Source organism: Pseudophryne corroboree, unplaced genomic scaffold (genome assembly GCF_028390025.1).
Source record: "Pseudophryne corroboree isolate aPseCor3 unplaced genomic scaffold, aPseCor3.hap2 scaffold_1181, whole genome shotgun sequence".
NCBI lineage: Eukaryota > Metazoa > Chordata > Amphibia > Anura > Myobatrachidae > Pseudophryne > Pseudophryne corroboree.
This window is the reverse complement of record NW_026967806.1, coordinates 31,517-48,710: the sequence shown is the minus strand read 5'-3', so window position 1 is coordinate 48,710 and position 17,194 is coordinate 31,517. Positions and strand designations below refer to the sequence as shown.

Here is a 17,194-nt window from a genome sequence, read left to right as displayed (position 1 = left end):
TGGGGGGAGGTTAGGGTTAGGCTGTGGGTAAGTTTGGGCCATGCTGGGGGTAGGTTAGGTTTAGGCTGTGGGTAAGGGGGTTAGGTATAGGCACTGCTGGGGGGAGGTTAGGTTTAGGCACTGCTGGGGGGAGGTTAGGGTTAGGCGTCAGCAGTGCTGCGATTTAGGATGCCGGTGTGTTTTCTCATTTCTAGCCTTATATGATGTAGCCCTGGCTCAGATCACTTGTATATATGCTTATGATGGAAGCAGACGTTTTAGGCAGCTTGACAGGATTATCCCAGAAGTAGCGGGTGTACCACAGGTAGCAGCAGTGCCTGCACAATTGATTCATGCTATATTCTTGTAGATCCTTAGATTGGTCTAGTTGTGAATGGTGCTGGGAATATCAGGGAAACTTACTGTAGTGGATGCCTGAAACAACCACTGAGGTCGGCTACAAGCCCATGACACTCCCAGAAGACACACAAGGCATGCAAGGAAAGCCACCACCCAAGTTCAGCCACCCGCTCCAAGGCTACTTACCCTACCCCACAGCACTTACGCTGTCACCGGCACTCACCTCCCGCCCGCAGCACAGCGTAGAGCAGCCGTAGAGCCGTCTTCACTCTCGGCCCGGCCCCCGTGTGAAGCCGCGGCTGCATGTGACCAGAAGGGGGAGGCACCGCCAGAGGACTGGTAGTGGTAAGGCTCCACCTCCTCTTTACAGGCACGAAGCGCAGTCGATTGAGAGCCAGGAATTGGCTGCAGCGGAGCGCGTCCTCGGGGACCCACACATTTTTTTTAAATGTGAGTCTCCGTCCTCTGATCTGGGTAAAATATGCGCTATAGCGCGTATTTGCGAACACTGTATGTATGTGTGTGTAACTATATCGGTATGTATGTATGTATGTGTGTGTGTGTGTATATATATATATATATATATATATATAGGCACTGCAGTGTTATATTTAAGCAATAATGTGTATTTGAGTTGTATTTAAAGTGAAATGCACTTACTTGGTTGTGTGTCCCAGGAGGGGGGAATCCATTACTGTGCAGGCTGTTGGATTCACCTAGTACTTTTCCCCCAGAATGGAATGCCTTCCTCTCTAGCCTCCCACATGGAAGTATCATGGAGCAAGAGAGGAACAGCTCAGCTTTAAAACAAGCCAAGTGGTTTTCTGGAGCTCCATAGGGATCACCTAGGCTGCCCATCTCTGGAGCCCAAGTTTAGGCTGGAGATGGTGAGCTGAGTAACCGGGCAGATTCCTGGAAGTAGTTTAGATGGGAAAACTTCCCCCAGCCTAGACTGAGCGTCGCCAGGGCAGATACCAATCCTCCAGGATGGGACTGTCAAAGGAGAGTGACTACTCCCCACCATCCATAGAGGACAGTGTTAGCTGTGCATGTGGCCAAGGTCATGCACATCACATGGGTAAACAATGATTGGTTGAGAACAGCACGGTGGACTTACCACCTGTGGTATGTGTATTGGCGTAAGATAAAAAGAGGAGGCCTGTGAGCCTCCAGAGGTATTATACCATTTTCACTCTGCTGTAAACATCTTGCTGTATTGCTGTTGCCCCTAGCAATACGGAAGAGTCTTTTTTAAGACTGGCTGAATAAACATCTGCCTCAAGATGACCGCTTCATGTTGTGACCTGCAGCGCTGTGCCAAACATAGTTCCGTTTTCCGACTGTCCAGGGTGCACTCAGCGTCTGCAAGCTCCGCCTCCCGCCAGCTACCGTACAGAGGCCTAGTCCAGCGACTAGTGGTTAGACAGAGTGTCGACGCATACAGAGCAGTACCATGGTTCCAGACTCCATGGCAACAAGGAGTCTGGTGGTGGCAGTGCAGTATCCGCCACCTGCGTTGTGGGTTGTGTCCGTAGTAGGCGGTTACTCACAGTAAGTGGGAATCCCCTAATTGGCCAGATCCCGTGTGACTTAAACATCCATTCTGTGACTGGGGCGGGATGTGAGGCAGGGCTAGGGCTTTCATACAGAACCGTCCAGTCACAGAAATTGCTGGCATAGCGGTGGGATAATCCTAGGTGGCTTTTTGGTCACCTGATTAGAGAAGCTGGGTTATTCAGGAGAGGAGTAACTGCAGCGCAGGAGAACGCACAAGATGGCGGACTTCAGCGGAATGTCCAAGGACGATCTGGAGATCATGTATCAGGAGAAAGGGTGTGGATATCCCTTTCAACGTGTCCAGAAGCATCATGAGGGCAGCACTCGTGAGCTTGGAGGAGTCCCGCCGAGCGGAGGCAGAGAGTGCTAAGGGCGTTGGCAGTGAAGAGGGCGGCCTACCAGTGGACGTTCATACAGAACCGGTGAGACCCACAAGTGCCACCCTCTCTACTAGCTGCAGCCATGTTTCATGCCTAGAAGGGCCAGAGGTCCAACGTCCCAGGTGGGGCGACACGGATACCTTAGCAGACCGGCTAGTGGAATTCGGAGAAAGGGCAACGGAGCAAGAGTGCGTGATCATCACCTCACTTTCCAATATCACTGCCGGGCTCCAGTGACTGTGCACAGCCTGTTCTGTCCCCAGCAGTAGCGGAAGACCCAGTGCTCCCACCTGAGGCAAAAGTGCCTCCAAGTCAGCTATCCGGAGCGTGCAGGAAAGACTGGGCACACTTATCCCCAGAATACAGCCCATAGCTTCAGCTGCGTCACTAGGCTGCAGCAGTGAACGGTGCCCAGAGTGAGTGGAGTGAGCGGCTTTTGGGCAGTAGGAGTGGGGGTCTGGTCCCAGTGGTGGCTGAGAGCTATCAGGTAGGGTAGATATGAAGCCACGTAGTAATGAAAGCTCCAGAAAGCATGTCTGGATGGACTCGGGCCCCTCTTATTTATTATTTAAACAGGTGTGATGGGTGTGGTACATCCCTGCAAAGGCAGATCCAATCTCTTTCTCATCAGACTCTGATGTCTTCCCTGCTCTCTCACTCAGATGTTCACTGCTGGCAGTAGCACACGTATGAGAAGCAGAAGTATGGCGGCAGCTGTATAGATTCTGATATGTAATTCTCTGTATCGTACTTACTGTACTCACATCATCCTTATTACTAGTGAGAATATAGAGGTAAGACACTGATGATGGGGGTGTAACAGTGGATTATGACCCAGCAGATGATGATGATTGCAGTTTATTATATGGTGTATTGCATGTAAAGTACCTTGTACCACACCTACTCTGCTGTAGCAATATACCTTATATAAGGGTGAGTAACACATATACAGGCTTACCAGCGTATGAGCACACACATAAAGGAATGCTACCTTACCAATGCTTCCAGGAGTAACGTTAGGAGACATTTCTCTGATCCATCAGCTCATATGACTGACGTTATTGTTCATCTAGAATCTCCAATTCATACGATATGTTCCCCATCCATTGTTTTACATTGGTGCTGACATAGGACTTGGCGAGTGACTATATCTCCATTTATACTTCATGGTTAGTTACCAGTACAAGAGGTAGAGATATATCTAAGTCTTATTATAATATTACATTTGTTATTGTGAGTGTTCTCAGGAGGGTGGACACAATGATAGTCTGAGACACAATATTGGCCCTGACAATGCCAAATTCTTTTGTCGTATAAACAACCCTTATGAAGCTAAGAACACTGTACGCTGTTTACTTAAGAAGTACCGTAATGGTACGCTAGTTGCGTAACGATCGCTCAGCCGTAAGCGAGACGCTCAAGCGTCACGTTCGCTCGCGGCCCAGTGATCACAGGACACGTTACTGATTATGTCTAGGGAAAAGATTCGCTGTAACGTAGCATACGCTCGAGACCACGAGGAGGTCACCAGCGGTGTAGACGCTCACAGCACAATACCTTTATATTTAAACCTTTTAACAATGTAATACACTATATACCTTAATGTGAATACAGGGTGTAAGTGCAACTTGTGTAACCTGACTACCTACAAAGCTGCTTGAGCGTTACCGACGCTCAAGTGAACACTTAACACTATAGAAAATACACAGATACAGGTTTAGGGTTCCAAAGCCTATTATCTGTATTATATCTAATATACTTGTAAAAGAGTAACACAGTACAAATGATACACTACAATATAACAAAGACTTCCTAACCAAACACCTAACTAAGGGATAAACTACAATACTATCCTGATCTAATACAATACAATACAATACTATAAAAGTTTAGTCTAGGGGAGATATGAGAGAAAAGAGAAAATAGAGAGAGAGAGACACAGAGCGAGAGAGAGAAATTGGCTCACAGAAAGACAATGATTACGGAGAGAAACTTACGCAACAGGGTAACGATCGCATGCGCCTCGATATCCAGCTCCCGATTATCAGCAGATAACCGTTGATGAGAGAGTGCAGTTGGATATGGTCGGCCTGCCTATTTATGCCCCACACACAATGCAATCTCCTAGTCCCTACAATCCCATTGTCCATTGGCCGAAGGAATTCGGCCCTGCATCATAACAAAAGGTCATAGGGTGATTCATACAGGTGGGCTGTGACGATTTCCAACAGCTCAGGTGGGTGGGAAACTGGGTTTCCCGCCGCATACCTGAGTATGTGCAAATCATAGAAATGGACATAAACTTCTTATGTCCATAACTATTCGCACGAGCGATTAATACGCTCCAAACCAACACCGGAATATTGCTAATTAAATACTCTTCCGATGGGTACCAAACACTGCTGTATGATTCCTGTTAGACCCTTCGTACGATGCAAAGAGGGATTCCTCAGCTCAGGGACATTGTATTTTAACCAAACTTACAGAAACTATCAAAGGGATCATGATCTATGAAATACATTAATTATGAAACTGTGTAATGAATGAGTCGCACGCTGCGATTGCATACTGTTTACCGTAAATACGCATACCGCGTGCAGCGAGTGCACGCAACTGCGGGTATGCGCTATCACGGGAGTGCGCACGCATGCGCAGCGTGTACCAGTGTGCGGTGCAAATATGGCATCGTGCATGGAGACATTTTTCTGACTTCGACAGTCCACCCTTTGGCAGTCAATAATAACTGCCACAAAATATTTAAGGAGAAAAATGTAAGTCAGGGGTTAACTGATTTCCATGGTGGGGTAAGGAAGAAGAGAGGAGTAGGTGTGAAAAGGGTATGACCTAGTGAGAAAGCAGAAGCATGTGTGTATGAGTCCATGTTTGGAGGGTCATGTATCATCGTGCCGTACGTGTGGTAAATCAAGCTTCGAGGTATTGCGAAGTATACATTTGAATTCCTTCTTATCCCGTACTAAGGGTCTGTGGATGGGCTGTCAAACTCTACCGAGCTCATTTCGGCTGTGGTTGCAACAAAATGGGGATGCACATTTTAGTTGATGATACATGAATGGGGGAGGTATGTGGTTGCTGATATCTGTGCCTGTATTCCCTATCGACTATGTGTGTCATTACCTGAGGGTTGTAGAGATGAAGATAAAGAACACTTATGAAAAATGCAATGATATTCTATGTCAGGGAAATGTACATCTGTCGTCGAAGTTGTTTTCGGTATCTGTTGAGAGTCGTCTTCTTTGCGCTGTATTGCTCCTTAGGAGTGAGCAAATAGCTTTGTCTAAGCCATCAGATTTACAAAAAAATGTTGGGCTAGCGTGAATTTAAAAGTTCTAGGGAAACTGGGGATCCATGGCAAAGTTCATCAAGTGTCCATATTTAAAGTTGTCAAATCTTCTTCATCTTTGGTCTTGTCTGTGGTCTTGTCTGCATACCGTCTCGTCAACTTCCTCGTCCAAGGGGTCTTTGTATCTTGGAGAAAAGCAGAAAAACAGGTGAAAGAAACGGACCGCATAATCACATTTTCATCACATTCTGGTTTCTATCATTGGGTCATAAATCAAACCCAGGTTAATTACAGTTTCCTCGCTCCTCAAGCTCATCACTTTCGTACTTTGTTTACACCTCATCAAAGCCTGCCCGCATCTAAATATCAATCCAATCGATATAACGACACCTAAGATACACAGGAGAAACTTTCCAACATCCATTATGACTCCTTGAGCCCACTCTCCCAAACCGGAGAACCAATTTCGCGGGTTCAACCATGACACCCAACCAGTCAGCTCATTACCTACAGCAGCAAGGGTGAGATTGTGTTTCCGACGAAATTCCCATTTTAATTGCAGAATATCATCCATCTTTTGGTCTATGACCTCTACCGGATCCTCGGTGCTATTCGTGATATACGTGCAACACTTTATGCCGTACTGTGTTGCCAATGTAACACAATATCCGCCTGTTACTGCTGTAAGGTAATTAAGAACCATCCTATGCTGAACTAGTTCTGTTTTGTAAGCTTGAAGTTCTCTTCCAGTGTATCTAAACGTGTCATCATACATTTCAGTGATATTATCTAACAAATTGGCGAGTGCGGAAATGTATTTATAATTCATCACTCCTCGAGCGGTACGAGTGAAGTCTAACGCTACCAGAACCTGAATCCCGGTGGATTCATGGATAAGATCAGAGGCCGGATGCTCTAACCTTTCTGACAGTTGTCTTTTAACAAGGTGCTCGTAGTGAGTGTGAGTATAAGGAGCTTGGGCACCACGGTGTATGTCCTTCATTTTGTCATGTGTAAAAGTCATCACTTCAGGCAATACTTTTCCAATATAACACAATCCTTCAGAGTTTGGGGCAAGCCACTTGTACGCCTTTCTCCCGCATACGAAATATGCATCATCGGGGAGAACATAAGGGACGGAGAAGGACATGACCATGTTACAAACCTTCCAGGTGAAATCTCCTGACCCTAATTCTTCCATCTGCTTAATACACGTATCAGGCTGGATGATATGTGCACAGTATCCTGGTGATACTTCTCCAACTCTAGTAATCCTATTTCCTAAGGTGTATCTATACCGAAAAGATTTTCCTCGAGTGGCTATGTGGCGTACAAGTTCTGTATCTGTAGGCATTCTATCTGCTCTGTGTGAAAAGGTCATGGTAAGGTTGCTCCATGACACTTCCCAATTTCCCGGTTTTCTAGGATTGGAGATGTTAAAACATAAGAGGGACCTATCCACATGGTATTGGTGGAGCTTCAAACTAGGAGGGCTGGAGATATTAAACCTCCGGTCCACCGGTCTCCCACCACTTAGCTCAAGTACCTCCCCTGTCGTTAAAGGAAATGGTACTAGCCCTGATTTGCTGTGACCCTGAGGTACTTGAGAACATACCCAACAATCGGTCTTGTTTAATACGTTACCCACTAGAGAGTGATAGTCACTCAATGGATGCCGGTCCATATGGATATTAAAACTAGATTGGCATTTCTTTGTTACAGAGCCTACAGATACAACTTTCTTTTTGAACTAACATTCCTTCACAGTTGTTTACAAATAACATGGTTGTTAGATCGTGCCCGGTACTCGCCTTTGCTTGGTGATTGGGTTGCTATTGGAAATTTACACCTCCGTCTCAGTCATCAGGACCTTTCTGGATCCTTTCTCGACCTCACTGGTACTCTCACCGAAACAGACTGCTCTGGTCAACATCATGGTCAACAGGAAAATCCATATCACAGTCTCTTGGGGCAAGTCCATCTTACAGGAGGAGAAAAGAAGAAATTTGTAAAGGGGGTATAAGAAATCAGTTTGAGGGGGAGAGAACTTGTTACGATAATAAGTTCTCTCGTCTTGTTGTTCTTCTTGTTCTGCTGTCCTCTCAAAGGTGCTGTCTCTTCAGTCTTCCGAATGAACCTTCTGGTGATGTAATCTTTCTTCCTAACTAGCGATCTTTCTGTGTGGAGCACAAATCTGGCGTTACCATTGGTTAACACTTAGGGGTGACATACCATCTTTAAATCATGGAAACATGAGTGAGGAGAGAGAGAAAATAAATAAAAAAAAAAAAAAAAAAACAAAAGAGATAGAGAACAATTCATGTGCATATATACATTACATAACTCGACAATAACCACCAATGAGAAAAGAGAAACAAAACATTTTTAAACATTGTCAACATTAAGAAAACATTGTTAGCATTAGGCTGTCATATCTATGTGTCTACTGGTCTCCTTGAGCAGTCTCTCCCCACCAGCACTTGCATTATTCCACTGTCTGTATCTGGCCAGAATACATTGTGGCGGAGGTCATGCTGGGGTTTGGTAGACTTCTGCAAGGACCAAGTGGGTATGCAATGTGTGAATTCTTACCAATACTCGTCAGAGATGGGGATAGAGAGAGAGAAAAAAAAACATTTCACAGATACATTTACAACGTTTAACCTGGTCATTCCTGTGTCTTCAGTGAATGACCTCCCACTTCATTAACCGTTACCTCAGGCTTGCCTCCATTCCTAACAATCACCTTTCCTGCCTATGTGATCCTTGATTGTAATGATGTGTATTGTAATTTTGCTCATTTCTTGGTCTAGGGGGTCTAACTTTATGTGGGCTGTTATGCCTGCAATCTCTTGCATAATGGCCTTCCTCCTGGCAATTATAGCAAATCCTGGGCTTCCTCCACGTATCAATGACCTGAGGTTTTGGTTGGTTTGATGCCTCCTCAAACGCTCGGATGCTCATCATCGTCAACCGTTTCCCCTGTACTTCCCTGATTCCTTGGATTTTGTGATTATGGTGTTGTTTTTCTCTTGATCTACAATCTCTTGCAATGTGTCCCTTTTTATGACAATGGTAACAGATTACCATATCTGGGTTTCTCGCAGGGGTGTGGGGCTTTTGTTGGGGTGGTCTTGTGGTTTGGGCCTGTATTTTTGCTGCCATTAACTTATCTCTTTGTGACTCTCTGTGTCTGGTGATATTCTGATCCTGATTGATGACGGCCTCTCTTAGTGCGGTCACCGAGATATCTCTCCAGTTTGGGTTGGTGGTCTGTACCCTAGTTTTTAATTCATCTTTTAAACCCTGCATCAATACCTTAACCGCTATTCCTCTATGTTGTGCATTTGTCTTGATGTCTGCGATCCCAGTGTTTCTAGCCATTATTTGCAGTGCTCGATTGAAATAATTAGAAACATTTTCTTTTTCGTTTTGCCTTATGGAGAAAATTTCATTCCACTTGACAGCAGCTGGGAAATATATTCCTAACTGTCGGTTAATCTGCCTAATACATTCCTGATTGTGTTCCTCCGTACAAGGTACCTCTGTGTTTAATTTACAATCAGCAATGAACTTTTCAGGGTCAACCCTGGAGGGCAAACATGCCCTCAGCACTGTCCGCCACTCTTTGTTGGTGGGTTCTGTGGCGTTTCCTAGTTCTTTTATAAACCTTTGACATTTGGCTAGATTTTTCCTAGGATCAGGAAATTCAGACACAATTGATCTCAATTCGGTCCGGGACAAGAGACAGCGCATTGCACTGTCCTTGACGGGAATGATTCCCTGATCGTCAGTCTTCCCATTGGGGACTGAGATCACCCTGGCCAGATCGAGCTCAGTTACATCATCTTGTGTTGATCTTACATTTTGGGGTATATCTGTTTGTGCGTGATATGAAACATTGTACGTACCTGTGGACACGACCTCACCTGACCCTCTGTTAGGGGGTTCGATTGTTGCCTTTACCAATTTGGTCGTGTCCACCTGGATGGCTTTTGTGATGGTTGCTGGAAGAGGTGCTGACATCGTTCTGGGCTCACTGTCTTGTTTGTATTCCTGAGGGAGGTTTGACATGGGGTGCAACTTGCATAGGTTAATAGTTGTACATTCAACAGTATTACAATAATCATGGTTACATTTATTACACTTATTCTTATAATCTATATTACAGTTGCTAAGAGCGTTTTTATTGTTCCACCTTTGTGCTTTTCTCTCCGCAATCAACTCCTCTCCTGCTGCCATGTCTCTCCCCTCAAGATAAGAGTCAGAAGAGTCAATAGACTCTCTTTGTAATCCACTTTCCTGTTGCCATAACTGTAAATATTCATAATGTTTATTTTGTCTCTTCGTTGGTTCAACGAGACTTATCCTCCTCCTTAAATTTTTTAACACCTCTGGACTGAAGCTACCTATCCTTGGGAACTTGTCCCTGTCTTGTACAGTCATGCTCTCCCATTCATCACATAAAACTTCAGTGTGATTTCCATATTTCTTACACATCACATATCGTGCCGACCCGATGGATCGGTTCTCTGAATCAACCTGAACCTGGGTTGATCGCCCCCTACCGGAACAAATGGCCCCCATAATCTGCAGGCGTTGCCTATTCCTCCTTGAATATCAAGGCTTTCGGCGAACCCTTACAAACAAACCAAGATGTCCTTGGGCAGGCCGGCGGTGGTGGTTTATCAAGTACCCCACTTACTTCTCGCCCACGTTGGCCTGTGCCGCAATCACTGTAACCAGAGCTGCGGTACCCAACCCAGGGCCCCTGTGAACCTTTACTTACTGGGGCGTGCTGGACCTACCAGTCCCCAGCAAGTATCGGTTGTTGGATAGTTCCTGAGTGACCAGCGAACTTCCCTTCCCAAAAAAAAATAAAAAATTACACAAATCACGTCAGAATGTACAAATAGCGTTTGTGACCACTTTACTCTAATGGTATGAGGTCAGATTACTAACTACTGCACACAATTACGTGCGGTCCAATCGTTCAGTACACGAGCACTACTTGTCATGTACTGAAAGATCAATGGAATCTATGTTTCCGGCTGTGATTCCTTCAGCCAGAGCTTGTATGGCCTATATGGGTTCTGCACCAACACCCCAGGCGTTGTGCCACTGGACTTTTATAGCGGACCTTTTTGTACCTTTTACCTGTTACCTTATGACCTCCTGGTCTTGTTACACCTTATGACCTCCTGGTCTTGTTTCCTTATGGTCCGCTATACTCTAATGCTCAAATATTATTTTTAACCAGGGATGCCTCCCTAGCCACCGTATATGTCACTTACACGTATGTCCCTTGACGAGTACTCGGCTTTCCTTGTGGTTCCACCTTTTAAATTGTATAAACACACTCACTCAACACATGTATACTTTGTTTCTATGTCTATTTCTGCGCAGAAATTGTCTTCAGGCCAAAAGTGTTACCAATTAGGAGCAGGATCTGTTAAACTAAATTTCAGATTTTCCAAAAATAGATTTGCGTTATTTTTCCGCTTCGCGTTATCTACCGCTGTGCGTTACTTATCACCTTTGCGCTAATTATCGCTTTGCGCTAAAATCCAACTTTTCGTGTCCTGAGCTACGTGGGCGTAACCAGACGCTACGTTGCGTAATGAACGCTGCGTGCGTCTGCCTTTGGATTGCGTACGCTAGTCTTTGTTAGCGACACGTGTACGCAATGTAAAAGATCCACCGTAACACAATATACTTTTATCAATGTAAATGATCCCTGATCATCTACCGCAATCCACACTGACTGCCTTGTTTTCCAGACAACCCGTGTGTTGTTCTATATTTTAACTATTACCTCTACTATTAAATAACAGCAAATCTCTTTTTTAGCCCTTCCTATCAACTATAAAAATTTGGCAAACAGGAATAGTGATATACGAAAAATGAAATACACAAGTGAAAAGAAATGCAGGTATATGCGTGCGTGTATACGCAAGACAGAAGAGAAATAAACAGTTTTAAAAAAAACACAAGCGTTTTGTTCTTACTTCCGGTTACCGGGTTCCTCCAGCACTCTTTATCTAAGCGAAGCAGACGCTTATCCCGTCAGCACTGTGAGACAACCTCCCACCCTTTGCTGGAGGGATAATGTCTGCTAATCTACCTAGCGCAGATGTGAGGAGTATAGGACGAGCCCCCAATTGACAATGCCAAATTCTTTTGTCGTATAAACAACCCTTATGAAGCTAAGAACACTGTACGCTGTTTACTTAAGAAGTACCGTAATGGTACGCTAGTTGCGTAACGATCGCTCAGCCGTAAGCGAGACGCTCAAGCGTCACGTTCGCTCGCGGCCCAGTGATCACAGGACACGTTACTGATTATGTCTAGGGAAAAGATTCGCTGTAACGTAGCATACGCTCGAGACCACGAGGAGGTCACCAGCTGTGTAGACGCTCACAGCACAATACCTTTATATTTAAACCTTTTAACAATGTAATACACTATATACCTTAATGACTACCTACAAAGCTGCTTGAGCGTTACCGACGCTCAAGTGAACACTTAACACTATAGAAAATACACAGATACAGGTTTAGGGTTCCAAAGCCTATTATCTGTATTATATCTAATATACTTGTAAAAGAGTAACACAGTACAAATGATACACTACAATATAACAAAGACTTCCTAACCAAACACCTAACTAAGGGATAAACTACAATACTATCCTGATCTAATACAATACAATACAATACTATAAAAGTTTAGTCTAGGGGAGATATGAGAGAAAAGAGAAAATAGAGAGAGAGAGACACAGAGCGAGAGAGAGAAATTGGCTCACAGAAAGACAATGATTACGGAGAGAAACTTACGCAACAGGGTAACGATCGCATGCGCCTCGATATCCAGCTCCCGATTATCAGCAGATAACCGTTGATGAGAGAGTGCAGTTGGATATGGTCGGCCTGCCTATTTATGCCCCACACACAATGCAATCTCCTAGTCCCTACAATCCCATTGTCCATTGGCCGAAGGAATTCGGCCCTGCATCATAACAAAAGGTCATAGGGTGATTCATACAGGTGGGCTGTGACGATTTCCAACAGCTCAGGTGGGTGGGAAACTGGGTTTCCCACCGCATACCTGAGTATGTGCAAATCATAGAAATGGACATAAACTTCTTATGTCCATAACTATTCGCACGAGCGATTAATACGCTCCAAACCAACACCGGAATATTGCTAATTAAATACTCTTCCGATGGGTACCAAACACTGCTGTATGATTCCTGTTAGACCCTTCGTACGATGCAAAGAGGGATTCCTCAGCTCAGGGACATTGTATTTTAACCAAACTTACAGAAACTATCAAAGGGATCATGATCTATGAAATACATTAATTATGAAACTGTGTAATGAATGAGTCGCACGCTGCGATTGCATACTGTTTACCGTAAATACGCATACCGCGTGCAGCGAGTGCACGCAACTGCGGGTATGCGCTATCACGGGAGTGCGCACGCATGCGCAGCGTGTACCAGTGTGCGGTGCAAATATGGCATCGTGCATGGAGACATTTTTCTGACTTCGACAGCCCTCATTCTGAGTTGATCGCAGCAGCAAGAAAGTTAGCAATTGGGCAAAACCATGTGCACTGCAGGAGGGGTAGATATAACATGTGTAGAGAGAGTTAGATTTGGGTGGGGTGTGTTCAATCTGCAATCTAATTTGCAGTGTAAAAATAAAGCAGCCAGTATTTACCCTGCACAGAAACAAAATAACCCACCAAATCTAACTCTCTCTGCACATGATATATCTGCTTCCCCTGCAGTGCACATGGTTTTGCCCAATTGCTAACTTTCTTGCTGCTGCGATCAACTCAGAATGAGCGCCATTATAAAGCCTTCAGTAAAAGTTATGTTTTATTATACACACACATTTACAATTAAATGTCCCAGAGAGTCATCTTCTCCAATTGTTTACAAGATTAATATTGTTACAGAAAATGTCACATTTCCATAATGTATTTTATTTCCAGCAGATGGACACACACTCAGGAATATCTCAGAAGGACATCTAATGTTATCCCCGGATTGTGACATAAAAGATAATGACAGTAGACAGGATTCTCCAGGAGCTACTCCCATTACCCCAATGATACATCCAGCTCTATCAGCTGATCCCCCTGATCCTGGAGACTGTTCTCCTGATCACTCTGATATTGGTGCATCTGTTACAGCTCTGACAGTAGATACAGTGTTTCCCTGTTCTGTAGATGCCAAATGTTTTACACAGAACACAAAACTTATTACCCATCAGCCAGCTAAGGCAGGTGAGAGGCCATTTCCATGTTCTGAGTGTGGGAAATGTTTTACACAGAAATCAGGTCTTGTTACACATCAGAGAAGACACACAGGTGATAGGCCATTTCCATGCTCTGAGTGTGGGAAATGTTTTATCTGGAAATCAGAACTTGTTAAACATCAGCGAAGTCACACAGGTGAGAATCCATTTCCATGTTCTGAGTGTGGGAAATGTTTTACATACAAATCACATCTTGTTATACATCAGAGAAGGCACACAGGTGAGAGGCCATTTTCTTGCTCTGAGTGCGGGAAATGTTTTACCTGGAAATCACAACTTGTTACACATCAGCGAAGTCACACAGGTGAGAATCTATTTCCATGTTCTGAGTGTGGGAAATGTTTTACAAACGAATCACGTCTTGTAATACATAAGAGAATACATACTGGTGAGAAACCATATTCCTGTTCTGAGTGTGGGAAATGGTTTACATACAAAACTACTCTTGATGCACATAAGAGAAGTCACACAGGTACATCACCATTTCCATGTTCTGAGTGTGGGAAATATTTTGCACAGAAATCACAACTTGCTAGACATCAGAGAAGTCACACAGGTGAGAGGCCATTTCCATGTTCTGACTGTGGAAAATGTTTTGCACGGAAATCACACCTTGTTACACATCAGCAAAGTCACACAGGTCAGAAGCCATTTCCATGTCCTGAGTGTGGGAAATGGTTTGCACAGAAATCAGGTCTTGTTAAACATCAGAGAAGTCACACAGGTGAGAAGCCATTTCCATGTCCTGAGTGTGGGAAATGTTTTGCACGGAAATCAGATCTTGTTATACATAACAGAAGTCACACAGGGGAGAATCCAATTTCTTGCTCTGTGTGTGGGAAATTGTTTGCACAGAAATCAGATCTTGTTAAACATCAGAGAAGTCACACAGGTGAGAAGCCTTTTTCTTGCTCTGAGTGTGCAAAATGTTATACTCGGAAATCATATCTTATTATACATATGAGAAGTCACACAGGTGAGAGGCCGTTTCCATGTTCTGAGTGTGAGAAATGTTTTGCACACAAATCAGATCTTGTTATACATAACAGAAGTCACACAGGGGAGTATCCAATTTCTTGCTCTGAGTGTGGGAAATGTTTTAAACGGAAATCGGAACTTGTTATACATCAGAGAAGTCACACAGGTGAGAAGCCATTTCCATGTTCTGAGTGTGAAAAATGTTTTGCACTCAAATCAACTCTTGTTAGACATCAGCAAAGTCACACAGGTGAGAAGCCATTTTCTTGCTCTGAGTGTGGGAAATGTTTTGCACACAAATCACATCTTGTTAGACATCACAAAAGTCACACAGGTGAGAGGCCATTTCTTTACTCTGAGAAATAAATCAGCTCTTGTTGCACACAATAGACCACTCAGGTGAGGAGCCATTTTAATCTTCTGGAGTATAGTTATCATTGCCATGCATTGTTCTTCAAGGTTCTTATCCTATCTCCTATGCTTTTTGCAATATACATGCTACCGCAGGGTGAAATAATCAGATGCCATGTCCTCATCTACCACTGCTATGCAGATGACCTGTCTCTTGCTCCGGGTAACCCAGTACCAATCCTAAATGGTTGTGTAGCTGAGCTCCAGGTGTGGGTGATGCCAGTTGGCTGTGATTCAGTTCTGGTGAAACATGTCCTTCTGATAGAAGCTCACCAACAAAGGGCAGGGCTACAGCTCAGCTTTGTTACCAACCAGACTTATGCTTATGTGTTCAGAGTTACAAAATGCTGATCATGTGCGGAATATTGGTGTCCTGGAAGGCGGAGTGACACTTAAACATCAGTTATCAGCCACAATCAGATCCTCATCTGAGGAACATAGCCAGACTCCAGCACTTATTTCCCTCAGAAGATCTACCTACAGTCATACATGCACTTGTATCATCACACATAGACTACTGCAATGTGCTCTACCTGGGTCTCCCAGCAAAAGAATTGCACCGCTTGTAGCTTGTACAGAATGCAGCAGCCAGGCTGTTACCTAACCAGCCCGTTCCTGCCACATAACACCCATTCTCTGCTCCCTTCACCGGCTGCCTGTAAGATGGTGACTCTGTGCCTAATTCAGGTTGGATTGCAGTGTGCGATCCAAATGGAGTTATTGAGGAAAAAGTTGCGGGCTCATCCTGCGCATGCACCTGCATTTTCTGTCGAGGGGCCGCAGAAAATGCGATTGCCTGTCAGGCAGACTGCAGTCATGGGTGGGCGGGCAATGCTCCATTTCCAGGAAGGAGACTGATCCGTGTGGCGCGAACGAAGGGCAGAGGCAGACAAACAGGCATGATCACGGTGGCTGTGTGACATCAGATGCAGCCACCATGATTGAGAAGAATGCGGCAGGCCTCCTGAAGGTGCAGCTATGATGCGGCAGCAGGAGGCTTCACTAACTTCTACGATGAAGCAGAAATTGTGAGGCAATCGCATTTTCTGCTTCATCAGGTGTGAGGCGGCGGTCAGCATGCTAGGTGGCCTTGCCCTGTGATGGGCGGCCCCCAGCGCGCTAGGTAAAGGATTGCTAATTCTGCTGATTAGCAGCATCTGCAATCCTTACTGAATTAGGCCCGCTATTAAATAATCTTACTGACTCTCCCAGCCTTGCATGACCATGGTACCAGAAGCAGCTTCTGCCTCCGTACTGCCCGGGCTTCTTCCATCTGTTGATGAAGGACTGTTAGCAGTACCATAAATTCCCAAGCAGTGCTTAGATGTCGGGGAGACAGGGTGGGTGGCAGTAGTGCAGTAGCGGGGGCTGCTGGAGGCAGTGTCTAAGTGGTAATATTGTCCCCAAGCAGCGCTGAGGGAGACAGGGCAGGGGGTAGTAGTGGGAGCTGCTGGAGGCAATGTCTACGTGGGTAAACGTCCCCAAGCAGTGCTGAGGTGTCAGAGCGGGGAGACAGGGCAGGTGGCAGTAGTGGGGGAGACACGGGGTGGATGGCAGTAGTGGGGGGAGATGGCGGTGGCAGTATGTGGTTAAACAAGATGGGTAACAGTAGTGGGGGGAGACAGGACGGTGGCAGTAGGTGGCTAAACAAGGTGGGTAGCAGTAGTGGGGGGAGGCGGTGGCAGTAGTGGTGGGGAGACAGGGCGGGTGGCAGTAGTGGGTGGAGACAGGGTGTGTGGTCACAGTGCAGTACCAGGGGATGCTGGAGGCAGTAAAGTAGGGGCGAGACGTGGCAGTATTGGGGGAGACAGGGCGGTGGCAATAGTGGGGGGAGACAGCGGATGAAGTTGGGGGTGACGGCGGTGGCAGTAGGGGCGAAGGGCTATTGGGGGGAGATAAGG

General features: G+C 45.2%; 1 protein-coding gene across 1 annotated transcript in view; it reads left to right on the top strand.

Moving 5' to 3' along the window:
* LOC134990573 (zinc finger protein 260-like) overlaps window positions 1-16,013 on the top strand; it is a 32,703-nt gene extending 16,690 nt beyond the window's left edge. Inside the window, exon 3 of the mRNA XM_063950702.1 lies at window positions 13,579-16,013. Coding sequence (XP_063806772.1) covers window positions 13,579-15,248 — 1,670 coding nt within the window. The 3' untranslated portion in view covers window positions 15,249-16,013. The remainder of the gene's footprint in view (window positions 1-13,578) is intronic.
* The last annotated feature ends 1,181 nt before the right edge of the window (window positions 16,014-17,194 follow it).